Genomic DNA, 17007 nt, shown 5'->3' with positions numbered 1-17007 from the left:
CCGTTTTTGCACCAAGCGATTTGGACTTGTTAGTAATTAGCTAAAATGACGCGCACATAGATGGCGCAGTCGAACTTCGATTGTCGTGAACCATCCTTTCCCCAAAGAAGAGCAGTTTTGAGTATACGAAACCATGCCTGGCTCAGATTTGTCAAATTTATTACTTATACCCTTTTTGCACCAACCTCCGCATTTGATAAAGTTGTGTTTAATTGGAAAACATTTTGCCGTAAATTCGAAATTAATTTCGTGATGTCTGTAAAATATCAATCCATGAACGAAATAAATCTGAATCAAACAAACAATATGACGTTGTTGTAAAATAACGAGCTTTCGATGATGGTAATAATAATAACAATTAGTCAGGTAAGGAAACATCTGACAACTGTGGCAACTATATTACTGCCTGCATAGGCATCCTTGAAAAAACTATATTTTTTTTAACTTTTAGGGGAGTGGCGAGCAAAATGGGCACCCCTGAAAAATTTTCATATCTTTTTATAAACAAGTTTTTAACGCTTTTGAAGCAAATTTAGAAAAGTACGCATAATTTTTAAACGGCCCATTTTACCCGCTTTTTCTCTACAAGTCTCTTATACATAGCTAATCTTATTTTCAAGGTATTATAAAGAAGATAGAAAAATAAATTTGGAACATTTTTCAATTTTGAAAACTGTATGTAATTTTTTAGGGTGTCCATTTTGCCCGTCCATCCCTATAAAACTTGTAGTACTGACGGTTACATACCAACTGCGACTTCTGTATTTACGCTGTCGATTCTATACTTATTGTTAGTCGATCAAAAATTCCGAGTCCAGGCTTGAACGCAGGTTCGCGTAAAATTATACAGGTTTGGAGCTAATTTGCGTTAAGAATTTCAAGTGCGTGAAGTGAAAAACACAATGAGGCTGCCTGGCGTTGATTTCTAAATCGACAAGGCCGCAGGGGTATTCTTAATGTGAAAAATAATGCCATGGTACTTCCACCAATATTGGTACAGGTCAACGCAATTAATCAGTAAACGTCTGGCCAGGAATCGTCGAGTTTGCTGAGCCAGAACCAGCCCCCTGACACTCACCACTGCTCGTATACTAAAATATTGTACGCGTCTTGTCCCCGTTTTTTAGTTCCTCTACGTGGCGCTAGTAGACTTCTGACAAGCTCGCTGCCCTCGCTGACCGCGCGCAAGCTCGTCAGGTAACTGCTAGCGCCACTAGTGGTGGAAATTGGCGGCAGAATCGAGGGACATTTAGCGAACCACTTTTAGCAGCATGTGTCAGGGGGCTGGCCAGAACTTAAAATGAAAAACTGGCGATGAACATTGGTGGCTGACTACGGCCAGATCAATGTCTGACAAACACGGGTAAGTATAAACCCGGACTTCCCCAATCGCAGAGACAAATCGGTAGCCAGCTGAACGAGCAAATCTGTTACCGGCAAAGCAGGAAACGTAAAACCCGGAAATTAATTTATCACCCATATAAATATAACATACATACAGTGTACAGGCGAAGGTAAAATTTACCACGTGTTCGATCACGAATCCAGCAAAACTTATCCATCCCCATCATCGAAAGTAATGCGAAAATTCAAACAGGTAAGAACGTGGTCACGTCGATGGCGACGGAAACGACGTCATAACGGAAGTGAAGACTTTGACAGCATTATCGAATCCGGAGCGTAAAATGAATGTACAAACCTTAAATCCTGGGCAACTTAATGACAGGAAGGGATATAGTCAACTCTATCCAACAGGTGTATTTATTTTTAAAAAAACGTCGATTGACTGCGGGTGCTGTGCCTTAATTGGCACTGGCCACAGGAGTATTTAGTTCAACGAATAATTAAACTAGCTGAACGGTTGAAATGCCATGGGTCCTAATGACGCGCTAATGAGTCATAAAATAAATACTGCAAGCTTAGTTCGTTATTTTAGTAATTGGTTATAGGAACTACATCTTGCGAACTAATAAACATAGATAAGGCGTGACCGCGCACCCTTGTTCCGACGATAATCTTTTGGCTTGTACTCCATAATAATCGCTTGATCTAGGGACACTTTTGTCATTACGCCACGCACCAATGCCCTGCGCCTACTCAAGTGCTCGATACTCGCTGGTATACCTGCATCAACGAGCAAGAACCTTCGTCGTACACTTCTTTAACCTTACGTACGCAGTAGTAATTTTGAGCGAGGACTTTCTGCTTTTGTCGAGTGATAAAATGTCGTATAATCTTCGCAAATTTTGAAGGAACTTTGAAACAAATATGATAAAGTAGTTCCATCAATGCGCGCAAGTGATTTATCCTGAAATCAACTTTTTATATCACACAAACTTTGGTCTCTCAAAAAATATAGAAATTAGTCCACCGGTATAACTTTGAAGTAAAATGTTTTGTTTATCCAGTTTCAACAGAATTCACATATTTCGTTGAATTTTAAGAAAACTCTAACGATATATGTGGAAAAAGATCACGAATAAACAAATTACGCATATGACAGTTGTCACTTACGTTTTATTCCATCATACCACGATGAATGACGAGGGTTCGGGGACTAATTGAATGAATAACAAGATGAATGAAAGTGATAAAATACCGTTACCACAGACAACATACAAACGCTATTGGGCTAATATGATCATCATTAACGGTACAGCATTCATTGTTGGTGCCTTATCTCCGAAATGTACTCCACGAGTTCTGGGTAGGTCAGGCCGTGGATTTAGCCGGAGATCCATCACGCAAAATCTACCATGCACAGTAGGTACTGGTGCAGTAAGTAGGCGAGTACGTATTAGGATGTATATGAAGTCGGGCCATCGACTTAGACGGTCAAATTAGTTATGTCTAGGAAACCTTTACAGGGGTCTATGAGGAGTGCTTGTAACGAGTCGCGACATCACCGTTCACCGTGGATATCGCGTCCCTTCGATCTACGCAAGCCGTTTTCAGGCAGGTATACGAGGTATTTTCCTGGTTGTAGTCAGGCCCGAATTAACCGTAAGACTAAAAAGGCCCTGGGCCCTCGAAATTTTCAAAATAAAATTTTTCAAAATAGTACCTAGATTAAAAAAAATTCAGGATTTTGAACTCTTAATCTGTATCAATAAAGAATCGCGTGTATACCTATCACACTGAGAGAAAAATTTGCGCATATAGTTAAAAATCTGTATAGTTAAAATATTATAGTCGGGAAGATGATTTTTATAGTAGAATTTACTCAAATTATCGTTTGGCGCACTATAAACACAATGTTAATTTTACCACACACTTCTAGTTGATCCAAGAACGTCAAAGGGACTATAATAATCGTGCAATTAACTATATTTTTTGTTATAATGTTCACCATACACAGATGTTCATCACGATTATATTCGTATAGTGCGGTGAACTCGGTTCTGTAGTCTTCGATAGTATGGAGTATGCTTCAATTAACTAATTTATAATCAACTATTTACGGATAAGTATTTAGACCACCCGAGATGATTCCTGCAACTTTTGTCAGAGTTGAATGCACCATACATAGTTTGACTCGACTTAAATATGGTTAACGCTAATACAGTAATTATTCAGACAAGATCCTACGAACATAGTTTCAACAACTACACATAAACTGTTGAAAATATTTGAAAATCTACGACACATTTACAACACAAAAGTGTAGTTGAATTACAAATTTCGTGTTACAAAGTGAATTACTAAGCATTCTCAATAAATGTGCATTATAATTTTGTCATTTTGCTTAACTTAGTTGGAAACACGCAAAAGGGTATTTTGAATTTACTTCATTGTGCAGTAAATGTATCAGATATATTTGGAAATTTCATTTACGGTACTTGGAATTTACTAAAAATTCTGCTGAATTCACTTGATAAATGGAATAATCTTATTGATCAGTTTTCAGTGACTGTACCCGTCATGTCCGTATGGACCGTACATTGTATTGTCAATCAAATAACGTCATAGATTCTCATGAGGTAGTTTGACGTAGTAGGTAAAATTTGTTGAAATTTGCAAATTTATTTTAACAAAGTGTGGAATTGGTCAATACTATAGTACAGATTAATCCTGTGCGATTAATCGATTACCCGAAACTTCCTCGTAATGATTCTGCAGACCAGTCGGTATATGAATCGAAACCGTCGATTAATCGATTAATTGGAAAAACCATTAATCAAAATCATAGATTAATCGCACAGTAAAGAACTAGTACCTATAAATGTTAAAATTTTTTCGGATTGAACAGATCGACAAATAGATATTGGAATTAGCGAAATCACCTAGACAGAGCAGGTGACCCGGGTCACATGACAAAATAATATATTCGAGGGGAGGAGTTGGATGATCGAGGGAGATCCTGGAGGACGGAGCACGACTCACTTGGCACACAAGTTTCCTGCGCGTATAATGCACCTCTTCTCTGACATCCCTCGGTTCACCGGGATCCCCCCTGCCGTTTAATTTAATCCAATACAATATGTTCCCCCGACTCGACTAGCAGTGGCCAACCAGGGGGAAATAAAAAGGTGGGTGGCTTTTTAAAACTGTGCCGATCTTAATTCAGCGTGAAACCTCATCCTATTATGATTTAGGTATTAATCCTGATTGGGAGAGACAGGTTTCGACCAAGCCTGCCATTCATTCGGAGCTGCATGTTTGGATTTGGAAATTTTGTCATAGCATCCAATTATCACCGCAGGATAAAATTAATTTCTATTTACCGAGATGTTTTTCTAGAATTTACCACAACTTGAAGAGAAGTTGCCAGTGCACCAAAACAAATATCTACAATTTTAGATTTACGATTAAACAATACTTTCAAACCTGAATGATGACGATTTTGTTCGCGTGGATGAAGGCTTTGTATGGATTTTCTGAAAATGCTTTAATTGATTGATCAGGTGTCCGCGACGGCTCGAGTAACTGACTGCGGCCAAAAGTGCAACGGACGTACTACGATCGATGAATGAAATCGAACGAAGAGAATCCTCAGAGGGAAGGATCGGTGCCGATCCCTCGGTGACGTGAAACATAGATTGACTCTTAAAATCGAGTACACACAACTCCTAATGGTTCAATATGGTCTAGCTGGACTGCGAGAGGGCTGCGGGCCGTAGTATCATATGGCCACGTGTCGAGTTACACCCAGATCAAACTCAGCTTCCAAATGAGACACAACAAATCTGTTAATGCCACGTGCCACGATTCAACTCCGTCGATTTTTGCCGCCTGTTCTCGCTTTGCCGGAGCTAAATCGAACATTCATTGTCTGACTTCTCCGGGTAGGCATATCCTTTGGCCAAGAACAGTGGCGCGTGAGCAGGTGGAGGACGAGATGAATGTTTAATTGAAAAAGAGCTTCGTTCATTTTGCAGATCGTAAATTGTTAAATAATTGTCGTTGATTCCGAACAGAGTGCATGCGGTAATGAATCCTTGAACATTGTTCACATTTATTTGAGAAATAATCTTCCCGAAGCACGAGAAACCCGATTGTGGGATAAATTTACGGCGCATATTATATGTAGGTGTGAGCCAGTTTGCAACGAGACGACCAGCGTCCCGAAGAATTATATTGCCAGAGGAGAGCGAAGGATGATTCAAATAGACGCTAGTGACGTTTCCTATTAATAATGCATAAGCCAGTGTTTCGCACAGCGTACGCATCCATTAAGAGTAACTTTTGACACTTGCAGAACCGTGCCTGATTCGTTTTATGGCTGCATGCAGGCATCGGGATACTCGCTGTTCCATCCCTACGCAAAATCGTATATTCCCCGTATATTCCACCGCATCTACGTTAACTGGCCCCCTCGTCACGTACGTATTAAGCGTTCGTTATTTTCACCACATACACGTAGTTATTGAAAACATGTCAGCACCGAGAAAAATAATTCAAGATATCGTGTAACGTGTGCATATAATAAGTTCAGAAATGGAAAATAAATCATCTGAAAGACCGACCTCCTCCTCAGTGCGTTACCAACCGACGGTGAAATTGTTATCGTGGAAGACGTAGATGAAATTAGCGTGCGACTCTCACCTTGACAATTCCAGGTCTCTGAATTGTCTGATACTGTCTGACACACATAGAATATTCACCTGGTTTGCGCTTACGAAAAATTACGTGATCACGAATCCTCGCATAGGTTGGCTTATTTGAGCTTTCGCAATGGCGGCGAGAAGAGAAAAGAAGGAGGGTTCGTGCACGCGCGTATATACGTATAATAGGTATACACGTACGCGCGTTAATACGTAGATGATAATCGCGATATTAATATCGCATTGGGAAGCGCGCACATGCGTGCAGCCGCACATTGGTCACGCCGGAACACTTGCTCCGAGAGACGGGCTGCTGAATGCACCCTGATTTCGGGGGTGCCACCGCTGCAGCTTCCGAGCTACGGAACACTGGGCAACGATACGACACGCTGGTGAGTGTCACCGGTAACATCGGTAAGAATTGGAAATATTCCCAAAGTTCGTAGGTGTATGAATTGTAGACAACGGCAGGGTGCGTGCGTTAAAGGGCTCGTATCAAGATTCACGCAGGCAAGTGCAGAAATGGTTGTGAGTTTGTAAATGTGAATAATTAGCTGTACACCCGATGAGGTCGGGTAACCGATGGCTTCGACATTTTGGCGCCGCCGACCCCGTTGCAGAGTCGTTTAGTTCGCTACGTCATTAACCGTCCCCGGTAAGCACTGTGTGCCTAGCCGCACGGAAGGACTCTGGATAAGCCTTCTTCGGAGAATCGAATTTTATAAACTTTGTAGCCTGCACTGGTAGAATATAAGGTAAAAGTAATATGGGAGGAACGATAGGCAAACTCATGCGATAATGATCAAGATTTTACCGAAGGTAGGTACCCTACGTACCTGCGGGAATCGTATAGGTAGAAAGAATTAGCGTGCAAGAAACCCTTTCCGTTCGGCTGATTGCCGGACTAATGATCATCGAAGAAACTTTGCTCCCCGCAAAAATGATATATCTTTAACATTCTTTGTCAAAGTGACTCTTGTCAATTTAATTTCTCAAGGAAATTATTGAAATGACGGTGTAAGAGTTAGCAACTTTTCATCGATCTCGAATATTGTTTTTCTGTTTCTTTAAAATATTAATCGCAGCTCAAGGATAAACTTGAATATAAATTAAGAACATCAAGGTAATAACTTTGGTACTATGCGGAAAAAAATGTCAAAATTATAATTAACATTATGGAAAATAAAGTAGACCGGATTTTTTATTTGTAAACTGTAATCATCCCACCAAAACTTCCCAAACTTTGGCGATATTCATTCTCGCAGTGCGGTTCTGTCTCGTTTGCTGTTGCAAAATATTGGCGAGTCTCTCAAGTTGTGTAAATAATCGCTGGTTGTTAATTTTATCGCAACTTTTATACTAGCAATTTACAGCATCGTCATCTCGATTTTCCTCTACAGGTCCGCCGATCTCCCTAAGGTAATATGACCGGGTAGCCGGGTAAAATAACCGGAAAAATGACGGACCCCTTCGGGTTACGGCGGTCCTTGCTAAGCCGCGTGTATACGCGGATGCTGGATCGGGACCTGGGTGCAGGGAACCACCGAACACTTGTCCGAATCCTCTGGTACACCGACAAACTATGCAGAGAGACGAAGGGTGGCTGGACATGGGTGAGAGGTGGCGAACGAGGGGAAAGTGTTCAGCTTGTGAACACTTGCGAACACTTGCGAACACTTGTGAAGACGCGTTGGATACCCATCATTGCGACCTACATATATGTCTGAATATATCACTTTTGTCAATTAACGACCGAAAGCATTTTATTTGAAACGATTAACCGAGGATGATTATCGATTTGAAGAGAAAAAATACTTGATTCCCTTAAAGCTAATACGATCATTTGAAACAGACCCTAAAAATATGATTTTATAAAAAATTTATAGACTTGGATTTGCATATTATGTTGTAAAAATTAACGATATAGAGACACTGCAGATTTCTTCATGAATTTTTTCGAACGTAGAGAATAGAGGCTAATTAAATCTCTCACCTCCTCTATACGAGTTTTTCGTTGTAAAAAATAAAAAAAAAATGGCATTCGCGCCGACCAGACCATATTTTCGATACATTCATTTTCTTCGCAATATTGCGATACGACATGCCTTCATTTCGTAAAGCGATAATCATAGCTCGTTTCTTAATACGAATTTCTTTACGCTTAGCCATTGTTACACGTGAAAACTTTTCGTAGCACGTAAAATTCAAAAAAATTATACCACGCACTTGCTGGAAATATTCGTACGTTCTGTTCGTTCACAAGACTGTCGAGACAAATTCGAAAGAAAAAATATCAACAGATTCGTGTACAGCAATTGTTTACCTTCATACTCTCAGTGCGAAGCTTACAGCTAGACGTAGAGTTTGATTTATTTTTCATCCAGAGCTTTTGTTTACATCGTATGGAAGTTACGCGAAGTATTTTGGATTCGATTTGACAGTCTTATGTACGATCCGTACGTGCGAATAGTACGTGTTGCAATTTGTTTGATGTTATTGAATTACAGCACTTTTTTCTCAAACCTATCTTTTTTAGCTCAAAATGCAATACTGGGGCGGAAAAAAATCATACAAATCTTTCTAAAAGACTAAAATCTAGGTTTTAATATGCTTTTGAAATTAGCCATAGAAGAAGTCGATGAAAAATTTTCCCCTAAGATGCGGAGTTAATTTCCGGCGGCTAAAAAATAACCGAAAAACGACCATGTTCAAAAATACGTATCGGGGCCAAAAGAAATTGTAGAGAATTTTCTAAGATAGCAAAATGAAGGTAAATTTCTTCTCTTTAAACCGCCTCTTGAAACGTTTAATTATCTTTATTTTTGAGTCCGCTAACTAACTTTTAGTGTTGCAATAAATTTGGACCGGTGTACTTGAATTTTTGGCCGGCAGTGTATAATCGGGCTTACTTCCGTGGGAGGAACTAACAATACGGTATTATTACGCTGGGATATGCATTGAGATAAGGAAATTCGAAGGTATGAACTAATCGATTCCAGGATCCCCGTATAGATTGATGCAATCGCGAATAGTCCGGATTGCGAGTGCAGGACGACTCAGCGAGTCGGCAAGTGCGGCGATAAATAATCTTCAGCTATGATCTATGCAGGCGAGCGCAAGGAGCGAATGAAGAGATGAATTCGGTAATCAAGCGTTGATTCAGATGCGCCTCCCGCCCAGCTAGATCCCCGAACTCGATGGGCGACCAATGGTTTTGCAGCTGGTCCAAACAATGTCCTTTCACATCGGGCTTTTATGGCCCCATCCACGTATCAAACATCAGAATCCCTCGGCCCGTGTCAATGGCACTGAGACGCGGGCCCGTTGCTGCTACCAATTTTTGCCAAAGTATTTTGCAAGGTACGACTGACTGTAAGCGGTAGCTGGCAAGACGTTAAATGTTGCTTGCACAAGAATCATGGAAGTTAGATCGTGATTGAATTTGGCAACGTTTTTGCGGTAAAAAAAAAAATTTTATTTTACATTTGACAAATATTTTTAGCCAAGAAAAACTTCATTCGAACATCCCAGACTAAGGTTGAGTACGGTTATGATAATCGTCTAATTCCTCAATCCCGCAACGAATATATTGAAATAGGTTCGTGGCATCGGTCCAATTTGAAAATGCAATTATACTGCCATCGAGCACCACGAGAATTGATTCCCTTAAACGGCAGACAATGATAACCCGGATCACCTAGCATCAATGCGCCGTTGTCGGTCGGGATGGTCCGGATTCAGGCAGGGGGCACTTGGCGAGCCAATATTTCGAGTATGAGAGTAAACGCATCCTGCACCTTGCTACTAGCAGAGGGGGTTCGCCTTTCGTACGCGTGCCCTCATCGAGGCCCCTTTCGAGCCCCCTGATTTCCGAACCACAAACCAAAAGGGGACTCTTTAAATACAATTACACATACGCTTGCGTCCAGTTAGATGGGGGGTGGGGAGCGTTTAGGGGGTGGTGCCGGTAGTGGGGATCTCAGGCGACCGAAACTCATCCCCCCTGTATAAAATGTAGAAGCGGACTACAGGTCGTCATCAGTTGACACTTAGTACTCAAACAACCTTCCTCGCGTATCGGTTCGGACTGTGGAATATTCTCATAGCCGATTAACCGCAATCGGCTTTCTATCAAAATGTTTTCATAAATTTTGCAACCCTACCAAGAAGACGGAATAATAATAAATCGTGCCAATTCTACCAACATTTTGCACATTTGGGAAATTACCTCGGATTTACGGAGCTGCCGTAAATTCGGGAAGATATCCGAACTCCGATGTTCGCCAACGAAATACGGAACCTTCACGGATATTACATGTATTCCGTAATGGCTCAAAGTAACCTAATGAAGAGCTTAGCGACCCTGCGGAATACAATTTCTCATAGGTTTGCCCAATCTTCAGTGATAGCCACAACGGCTTTACCTCACGATGCCGCGACAGAGATCGTCGAAATGGATCGGTTCAAGGAGAGTCGCAACTTGCCAATTCGAAACGTAAGTAGATGTACATGCAGCTTGTACTACAGCTCCAACTAAACTTGTCCAAATACTGTTCACGCAAATTTCACGTCGAATAATATTAACGTCGCTCATTTTGATCGAGCTAATAATTTATTTTTATTTCCTGACAGGTAGAGGTTATTTTCATCGACGGATATATCCGTCTCGCGAAAGGACAAGAGAGCTTGAGTTCGAGTTGGTTAAAAATGGTCGAACTCGCCAAGGACTGTCAGAGCTGCAACGTTCTATTGGGCTTGGCGGAAAAAGGTGTGATCATAAGAACAATCCGGTATATTGCACCCGGCGAAGAACTGCTTTTATGGTTTAGTGATAAAGTTCTGGCAATGTTAAACATACCGTTCCTCGTTCCAGCCAATATTCATCGTAGGTTTCACTCTATCTGTAGAATCTAACAACTCTAAAAATCCAACGCTTATTTTATCTACGGTCAGTCCCGCGGCAATGCTCATTAATTTTAACATTTTACTCCTCTCGTCAGGTCAAACCACCTACATGTGTCTGCAATGCAGCACCTTATTCGAATATCCAAACCCGCTGAAGCTGCACATGGCGCTTCACTGCGATAAGTTCGAACTCTCCTATCTCTGGACTCTTTTGGCCGACGAGTTTGAAAAGGCTGAGCCGGAAAGTTTATCCACGGACGCAGTGCTCCCAGCGACGGCATTGTTCGAATTCAAACTGACCGGCTCGCCGACGACATCACCCCAGCAGATTTCACCAATCCTAGGTGACACTTTACGAACTGATTCGACAAATGACTCCCCAAGTTCTTCGATCGGGATTTTACCGGTCGTCGAAAACTTGAGCTCGGGAAATTCCGCGTTCAAGCCCTATTTGCAACCCGCGTTGCAGAATAACCTCGCGGTGTCAATTTACTCACCGGAAGTAAGGAGCTGCGGATCCACGGTGGTCCAGCCTGCGTATCAAGTGCCGCAGATTCAATTGGCACCGGAACTACACGCGGCGCAGATGGAGACGATCGCGAGTAATCTTGGCAAATCGAAGCAGGGACACCTTTGCATATACTGCGGCAAGGTTTACTCACGAAAATACGGACTTAAGATACACATCAGGTTTGTAGATTTTCACCGCAAGTATTTCAACAAGTAGAGTGCGATGACTGCAGTTTCGAGTATGTACGGAAATCGATTTATTATCAAATATTCGTCAACGTGGAAATAACGAGTGACTGTTCTACACGTGATTTTAGAACCCACACTGGATATAAGCCTCTGAAGTGTAAGCACTGTCTGCGAGCTTTCGGAGATCCGAGTAATCTCAATAAACACGTTCGGCTGCACGCAGAAGGAGCCACGCCTTACAAGTGCGAACTCTGCGGCAAGATCTTGGTAAGACGGAGAGACCTCGAACGTCACATAAAATCAAGACACCAGGAAGGAGCGGAGAACTTGGCAGTGACAGATGCATCATCCGATGCCATGGACGTCGAATGATGCATTTTGACCCAAACTTGTCTTACCCTTTTTAATGGTAAGATTTAATCAATTTGTACGGAGGATTGAGTTGTATGACAAAGAGATTGCTAGTATCAACAAATCTTTACATTTTTGAACCTCCAGAATCCGACAAACAGGTTTTTAGAAAATGTCAGTCTGTCAGTCTGTCCGATAAACTCCCGCGATGTTCTCAGAAACGCCTCAATGAAAAAATATTTGAAACTTGCAGGATTTTACAATCAATTAATAATGGGCATGAAAACTTGCCTCGACCCGTTTAATTTTGACTTTCGGTTCTACCGAAAATGAAACGTTTCTCAATATCTAACCGACAAACCTATACTTGTTCCTAGTGACTTTTTCTAAATGGACAATCATGTTTTCAAGTGAATTTGTTTGTTTTTAAAAAATTTTATTTATTCGAACAAAATTTTATTACTTTGTTGCTTTTAAAATTTTTGATCTCGTTGCCAAGTTCTACCATGTTCACATTTTTCACTCGGCCGTTTTCGAGATCATCGCGAAAGTTTGTCGGAAAGGACGACAGGCTTTTCCCTTTTGATGGCGATGAAAATTATCGCGAAAGAACTGTTTTGCCGGCTTGTTTAGTTAGTGCAATACTTTTGTTATATACAACTTAAGTATAATGAATCAATGGTCTTCCAAAATGTAAATGCTCGGTGTACGTAGATGACGAACTCACGCAGTACCGTACTGGTAAATTTTGTTTCTACATTGCCAACCTAATCAACTCGGCAGAAAAATTAGCGCTGTGTGAATCCGTGACCCAGTTTGTACGAACACTTTTAACAAAAGTTCAATGACGATAAAATTTGAAACACTTTCATATCCAATTGCAACCAGTGGGTAATGCGTGTGCTAGTCAATATGATGTGCATAATTATACGTACATAATTACATGAAACTGTTATTTATTTATTTATTAATTCCTATTTAGAATATGGAATACATGCCGTAGAAATAATTTGTACATAATAACCCGCTCAATTATGGGTAAATTGAAAAAAAGGTTTGAATTTTGAAGAACCTTTAATTGTAAATATGTAATTTATTGTCTTTACGCGAAATCGTTATGGATTAATTAATTCGTATTTAAAATATGAAATTGCATTATAATGATAATTTTAATGTACATACACAATAGCCAGCTCAATTACGGGTGAATTGAAAGAGGGTTGCATAGTTTAATTGTAAATAGTGAAGTTTGCGCCTGAGGAAAGCAAATGCGACAATCATACGAGCAACCATCGCCAACTTTTAGCCTGAAGCAAACACGATGGATTTTATGAAACGCTAATAAAAAGCCGCGGGACTTTGCGTGGTAGGTTTGTGAAACACGAGTGGTCAATTTCTTCTCCCTGGGGACGAAAGTGATCTCCCAAGGGACGTAATTGAAGCAATTGTGGACTGCGCATGCGCGAACCTATCTGTACAACACCGAGGTGAAATTTGCTACTTCATCCCGCTAAACTGCTGCGCAGCCTCATTTTTCACGTACGTGTGATAAAAAATTATTTTTGTAGAAAATATAATATATAATAACAGACTTGTCAATTTATGTATCGCACCCTTTAATACCGAACCGTTTATTTTTAAATGTTCATCAAACAGAACTCTGATATAACGAATGTTTGGGTTTGTTATTAATGTGGTACTTTCAGTACGCATATTCCACGATGAAGTTTTATAACATTGATATCAACGTTCGTGACTTTGAGACCTGAATTTACCTTTTTTACGTTGCATCGGAAATTAATATTACAAAGCAGAATTTTTTAAATTCACAATTCACGGAACGGCAGATCGAAAATAGTTTCAAATTTCATTTCAACGACAAATCGAATAAAAACCGTAACCCAAGCACGTGCGACTCACCAATTATGCTGCCAAGCAATGAAGGAGTTACTCGAATGTCTCCGCTAAACTCTGGAAAAATCAAAAAAATAAAATTCAAATTAATTTAACAAAAAGTGGCAACATGCATATTATACAGTCGATTTGTTGTTATTAATCTAAATATGAGTACCATCGTATTTTCTAATATTTGTTTGCTGTACATTATACGTAAACAATAATTCAGATCCAAATGTTGCGCCTCTAATTATATCAAAGAATTAATGTAAAAATATTCTTACCTCCTCCCGGTTGCTTCATAATTTCGACGTAGTTCTCACACCATCTGTTCGAACCTGGCGTTTAAGTCACAATTGTTGCACTGAAATAAAAATAAAACCATATATTTAGTCACATAAATCATTCGATCAGATATCTTGTCGGTATAAAGAGTGTCGAAACAAAATATTTGGACATAATATCCAAAAGGTTTTCAGAAGTCTAATCAAATAAATATGATTACATATCTTTTATTTATCTACAATAAAGCGATTGGTGCAATCATATAAGATACCATAAAATTTTGTGGTTTATCTTACGTGAGAATTGATATTACGTGTCATAAAAAAATTCATTACAAGTTTTCAAAAACGCAATACATATATGAAGAATAAATCACAATCAGCGATCGGCAGCGTTCGCATTTGACTTTAAAGTATAGAGACTACTGCGTAATTACAGCAAGTGTAGTATAAATACAGAACAGGAATTTTGTTACAACATGAGAATATAATAGAATACGAAACAATGGATCGTAGTACGGATTGGCTAGAAGTTCGCAAAAACCAGATAAAATAATCGATCCGAACTTCGAAGAATGATGAAGATTCGTAATGATGAATAAAACTGCAATCGTTTGTTTACATACGAGTTACTGCTGTGCCACGCACCGTGCAGCATAACCAGAGCTACATGTAAACAAACACATCTTTGGCTGGTCGTCCGAGCCCTTATCTCTTAGCTAACGTTCCGATCGATTCTGTTTACATGTTAAAAGTTACAAAGCTAACCTTGCACACAACAGTAAAAGGAAGACGGAAGACTCACCTTCAATATTTGCAGGCTACTCTAGTTTCTACGACTTATTTACTATTCGGGTCACACATCTCTAATTTGCAAATCAATTACTGAATACAAGTCCAATACGAATATACCGACCAAATTATATGATGTAACGCGAATATTTCGATTTCAGTTCCGAAGCGTCGAAGTTCGTAAGCCCGATAGCGTTATTCGAAAACAAAAGACGCCACCAAATCTTTCAAACCGAGCTGCGAGAAACAAATACACAAGTCACGTGATCCTTCCCGAATTGCCGGCACCCGCGGTGTCAGGCGTGTTATTCCGAAGCAAAGGGTGTGCTTCAAAATGCGGAGTCGGTACTCCGTATTTGTTGACTTCACGTTTATGGAATTAGATAAAAACTTGCGCTTGTCACGGTTCGTATATCCAGCCGTCTGTGGCTGGCGAAGTTCCGACTTCAACTAGAGAGTTGTCCGACTACGTAGTGTGTGATCCGCGACTCGAGGCACCGGAAATAATCCCTAGCCAAAGTAGCAGACGACGCAAGCGCACAGCAGTTTTCTGTTGTCGGCCCATCTTGGCTTTGATATATTATAAAATACTGGTTCATTTGCTAGTTCAGTAAGTTTGAACGAATATTTGAAACTAATAACAAGTAAAACTAGCCAGTCGCTGCGACACTCTTTCGAAGCAATAATAAACGCAAGTCGTTGACATTCCAATGTATAATGTCGCTATGTTGAAACATAGTTAACCAGTTTGCTGCTTGATGTCTGTGATGTAACAGAGTACCGCGACATTAAATGACTACTTCGAAGAACGATTACTTCGCCTCGTTATTAAATTCTCACACAGACGTAGGCTAATTTTTTCTTAACTAATATTTCAGATCAAAATGGCAACCATCTCTCGTACTCTTCGCCCATTCCTAAGGTCAGTCCGAAGTCATGTCAGAAATTACGCCGAGGCATTAAGGGATGATCAGATGAAATTCACCTTTGCTGGTGCGAACCAGGTAAATATTTATACTATTTTGAATCTCCGATGTGTGTTAGAAATTAACGGCCACGAAGCTTCCCTTAGAATGTCAAATTTAGATGCATGTCACTTCATGTTGTCGTTAACCTTTGCGGCTAATGATATATGACCCGGCGAATCATTTTCTTAGCAACTACGCAATATTAGATCCTCTCCGAGGTGCCTACCCTTGGTACGAAAGATATTTTTATAATTGCTCCTTCTATGCTAGGTATTTTATGATACAAAACCAGTCCGCCAAGTGGACGTGCCATCGTTTTCCGGAGCCTTCGGTATTTTGCCAAAACATGTGCCGACTCTGGCCGTCCTTAAACCAGGAGTAGTCACAGTATATGAAGAGGATGGCACAGTTAAGAAGGTATTCGTTTCATCCGGAAGCGTCACAATTAACGATGATTCTAGTGTACAGGTGAGTGCAAGCAGATAACACTGCACACATTTATGTAATAAAGGTCAGAGGCAACGATATTGAGATAAAAGTTTGCAAATTACTTTTCTGAATTAATAAAGTTTGGGAAATCTTTGTTGCACATCTAAATCTTTGATTTTTTAATCTTTTTCTCTTCAACAGATTCTGGCAGAGGAAGCCCATCCAGTAGAAAATCTGGATAACGGAGCTGCCAAAGAAATCCTCTCCAAGGCCCAACAAGAATTGTCCTCTGCCTCTTCAGATAAAGACAAGGCAGCGGCAGCGATTGCAGTCGAAGTTGCCGAAGCTCTTGTTTCTGCTACACAATGAACTTTATAAATAAATTTCCTTGATCGGAGACGAGTTCGCATTGTACTCAAATCATAGCATTAGTATGAAAATATATATATATACATGGCTTACTTCATTGTAACTACACAATTTCTTTCAACATCCGTACAATAAAAGTAGAAATTGTATGAACACTGCTTCGCCACCGGCTTATCTTACTTCAATTTAAAATCACGGTACACATGCTCTGATTCGGGACGAAAAAACGGTAGAGAAAAGAATTTCAACACTTCTCATTGTCAGTTCTCC

The 17007-nt window shown here is 40.2% G+C and overlaps 2 protein-coding genes and 1 long non-coding RNA gene across 4 annotated transcripts in view; 2 read left to right on the top strand and 1 right to left on the bottom strand.

Moving 5' to 3' along the window:
- LOC124224495 (uncharacterized) overlaps window positions 1-15254 on the bottom strand; it is a 160532-nt gene extending 145278 nt beyond the window's left edge. Inside the window, exons 1-3 of the long non-coding RNA XR_011177711.1 lie at window positions 14985-15254; window positions 14180-14259; window positions 13920-13970 (exon numbers count right to left, since the gene is read on the bottom strand). This is a non-coding gene — a long non-coding RNA (uncharacterized lncRNA). The remainder of the gene's footprint in view (window positions 1-13919; window positions 13971-14179; window positions 14260-14984) is intronic.
- On the top strand, window positions 10111-13503 carry Prdm13 (PR/SET domain 13). Of its 2 annotated transcripts, none has more exons than XM_046636587.2 (4): window positions 10111-10539; window positions 10677-10812; window positions 11045-11639; window positions 11777-13503. In XM_046636587.2, the coding sequence occupies exons 1-4, from the start codon at window positions 10321-10323 to the stop codon at window positions 12018-12020; spliced, it is 1194 nt and encodes a 397-aa protein (XP_046492543.1). In that variant the 5' UTR covers window positions 10111-10320; the 3' UTR covers window positions 12021-13503. The 2 variants fall into 2 exon arrangements, with proteins under 2 accessions (XP_046492543.1, XP_046492542.1); XM_046636586.2 differs by having other exon boundaries at window positions 10677-10929.
- A 180-nt stretch (window positions 15255-15434) lies between the features above and the next one.
- On the top strand, window positions 15435-16890 carry ATPsyndelta (ATP synthase, delta subunit). Its single transcript, XM_046636597.1, has 4 exons — window positions 15435-15581; window positions 15850-15975; window positions 16210-16407; window positions 16570-16890. The coding sequence occupies exons 2-4, from the start codon at window positions 15856-15858 to the stop codon at window positions 16735-16737; spliced, it is 486 nt and encodes a 161-aa protein (XP_046492553.1). The 5' UTR covers window positions 15435-15581; window positions 15850-15855; the 3' UTR covers window positions 16738-16890.
- Window positions 16891-17007: the final 117 nt, after the last annotated feature.

This window comes from Neodiprion pinetum, chromosome 1, assembly GCF_021155775.2.
Source record: "Neodiprion pinetum isolate iyNeoPine1 chromosome 1, iyNeoPine1.2, whole genome shotgun sequence".
NCBI lineage: Eukaryota > Metazoa > Arthropoda > Insecta > Hymenoptera > Diprionidae > Neodiprion > Neodiprion pinetum.
This window is presented reverse-complemented; position numbering and strand designations above follow the sequence as displayed.

What these genes read in the sequence shown, in the direction of transcription:
- ATPsyndelta (XM_046636597.1), top strand. Translation starts at nt 15,856, where the DNA reads ATGGCAACCATCTCTCGTACTCTTCGCCCATTCCTAAGGTCAGTCCGA. An exon ending in CCTTTGCTGGTGCGAACCAG is followed by an intron (nt 15,976 to 16,209) that starts GTAAATATTTAT and finishes CTTCTATGCTAG; the next exon opens with GTATTTTATGATACAAAACC. An exon ending in ACGATGATTCTAGTGTACAG is followed by an intron (nt 16,408 to 16,569) that starts GTGAGTGCAAGC and finishes TCTCTTCAACAG; the next exon opens with ATTCTGGCAGAGGAAGCCCA.
- Prdm13 (XM_046636586.2), top strand. Translation starts at nt 10,321, where the DNA reads ATGTTCGCCAACGAAATACGGAACCTTCACGGATATTACATGTATTCC. An exon ending in GCAACTTGCCAATTCGAAAC is followed by an intron (nt 10,540 to 10,676) that starts GTAAGTAGATGT and finishes ATTTCCTGACAG; the next exon opens with GTAGAGGTTATTTTCATCGA. An exon ending in CGTTCCAGCCAATATTCATC is followed by an intron (nt 10,930 to 11,044) that starts GTAGGTTTCACT and finishes TCCTCTCGTCAG; the next exon opens with GTCAAACCACCTACATGTGT.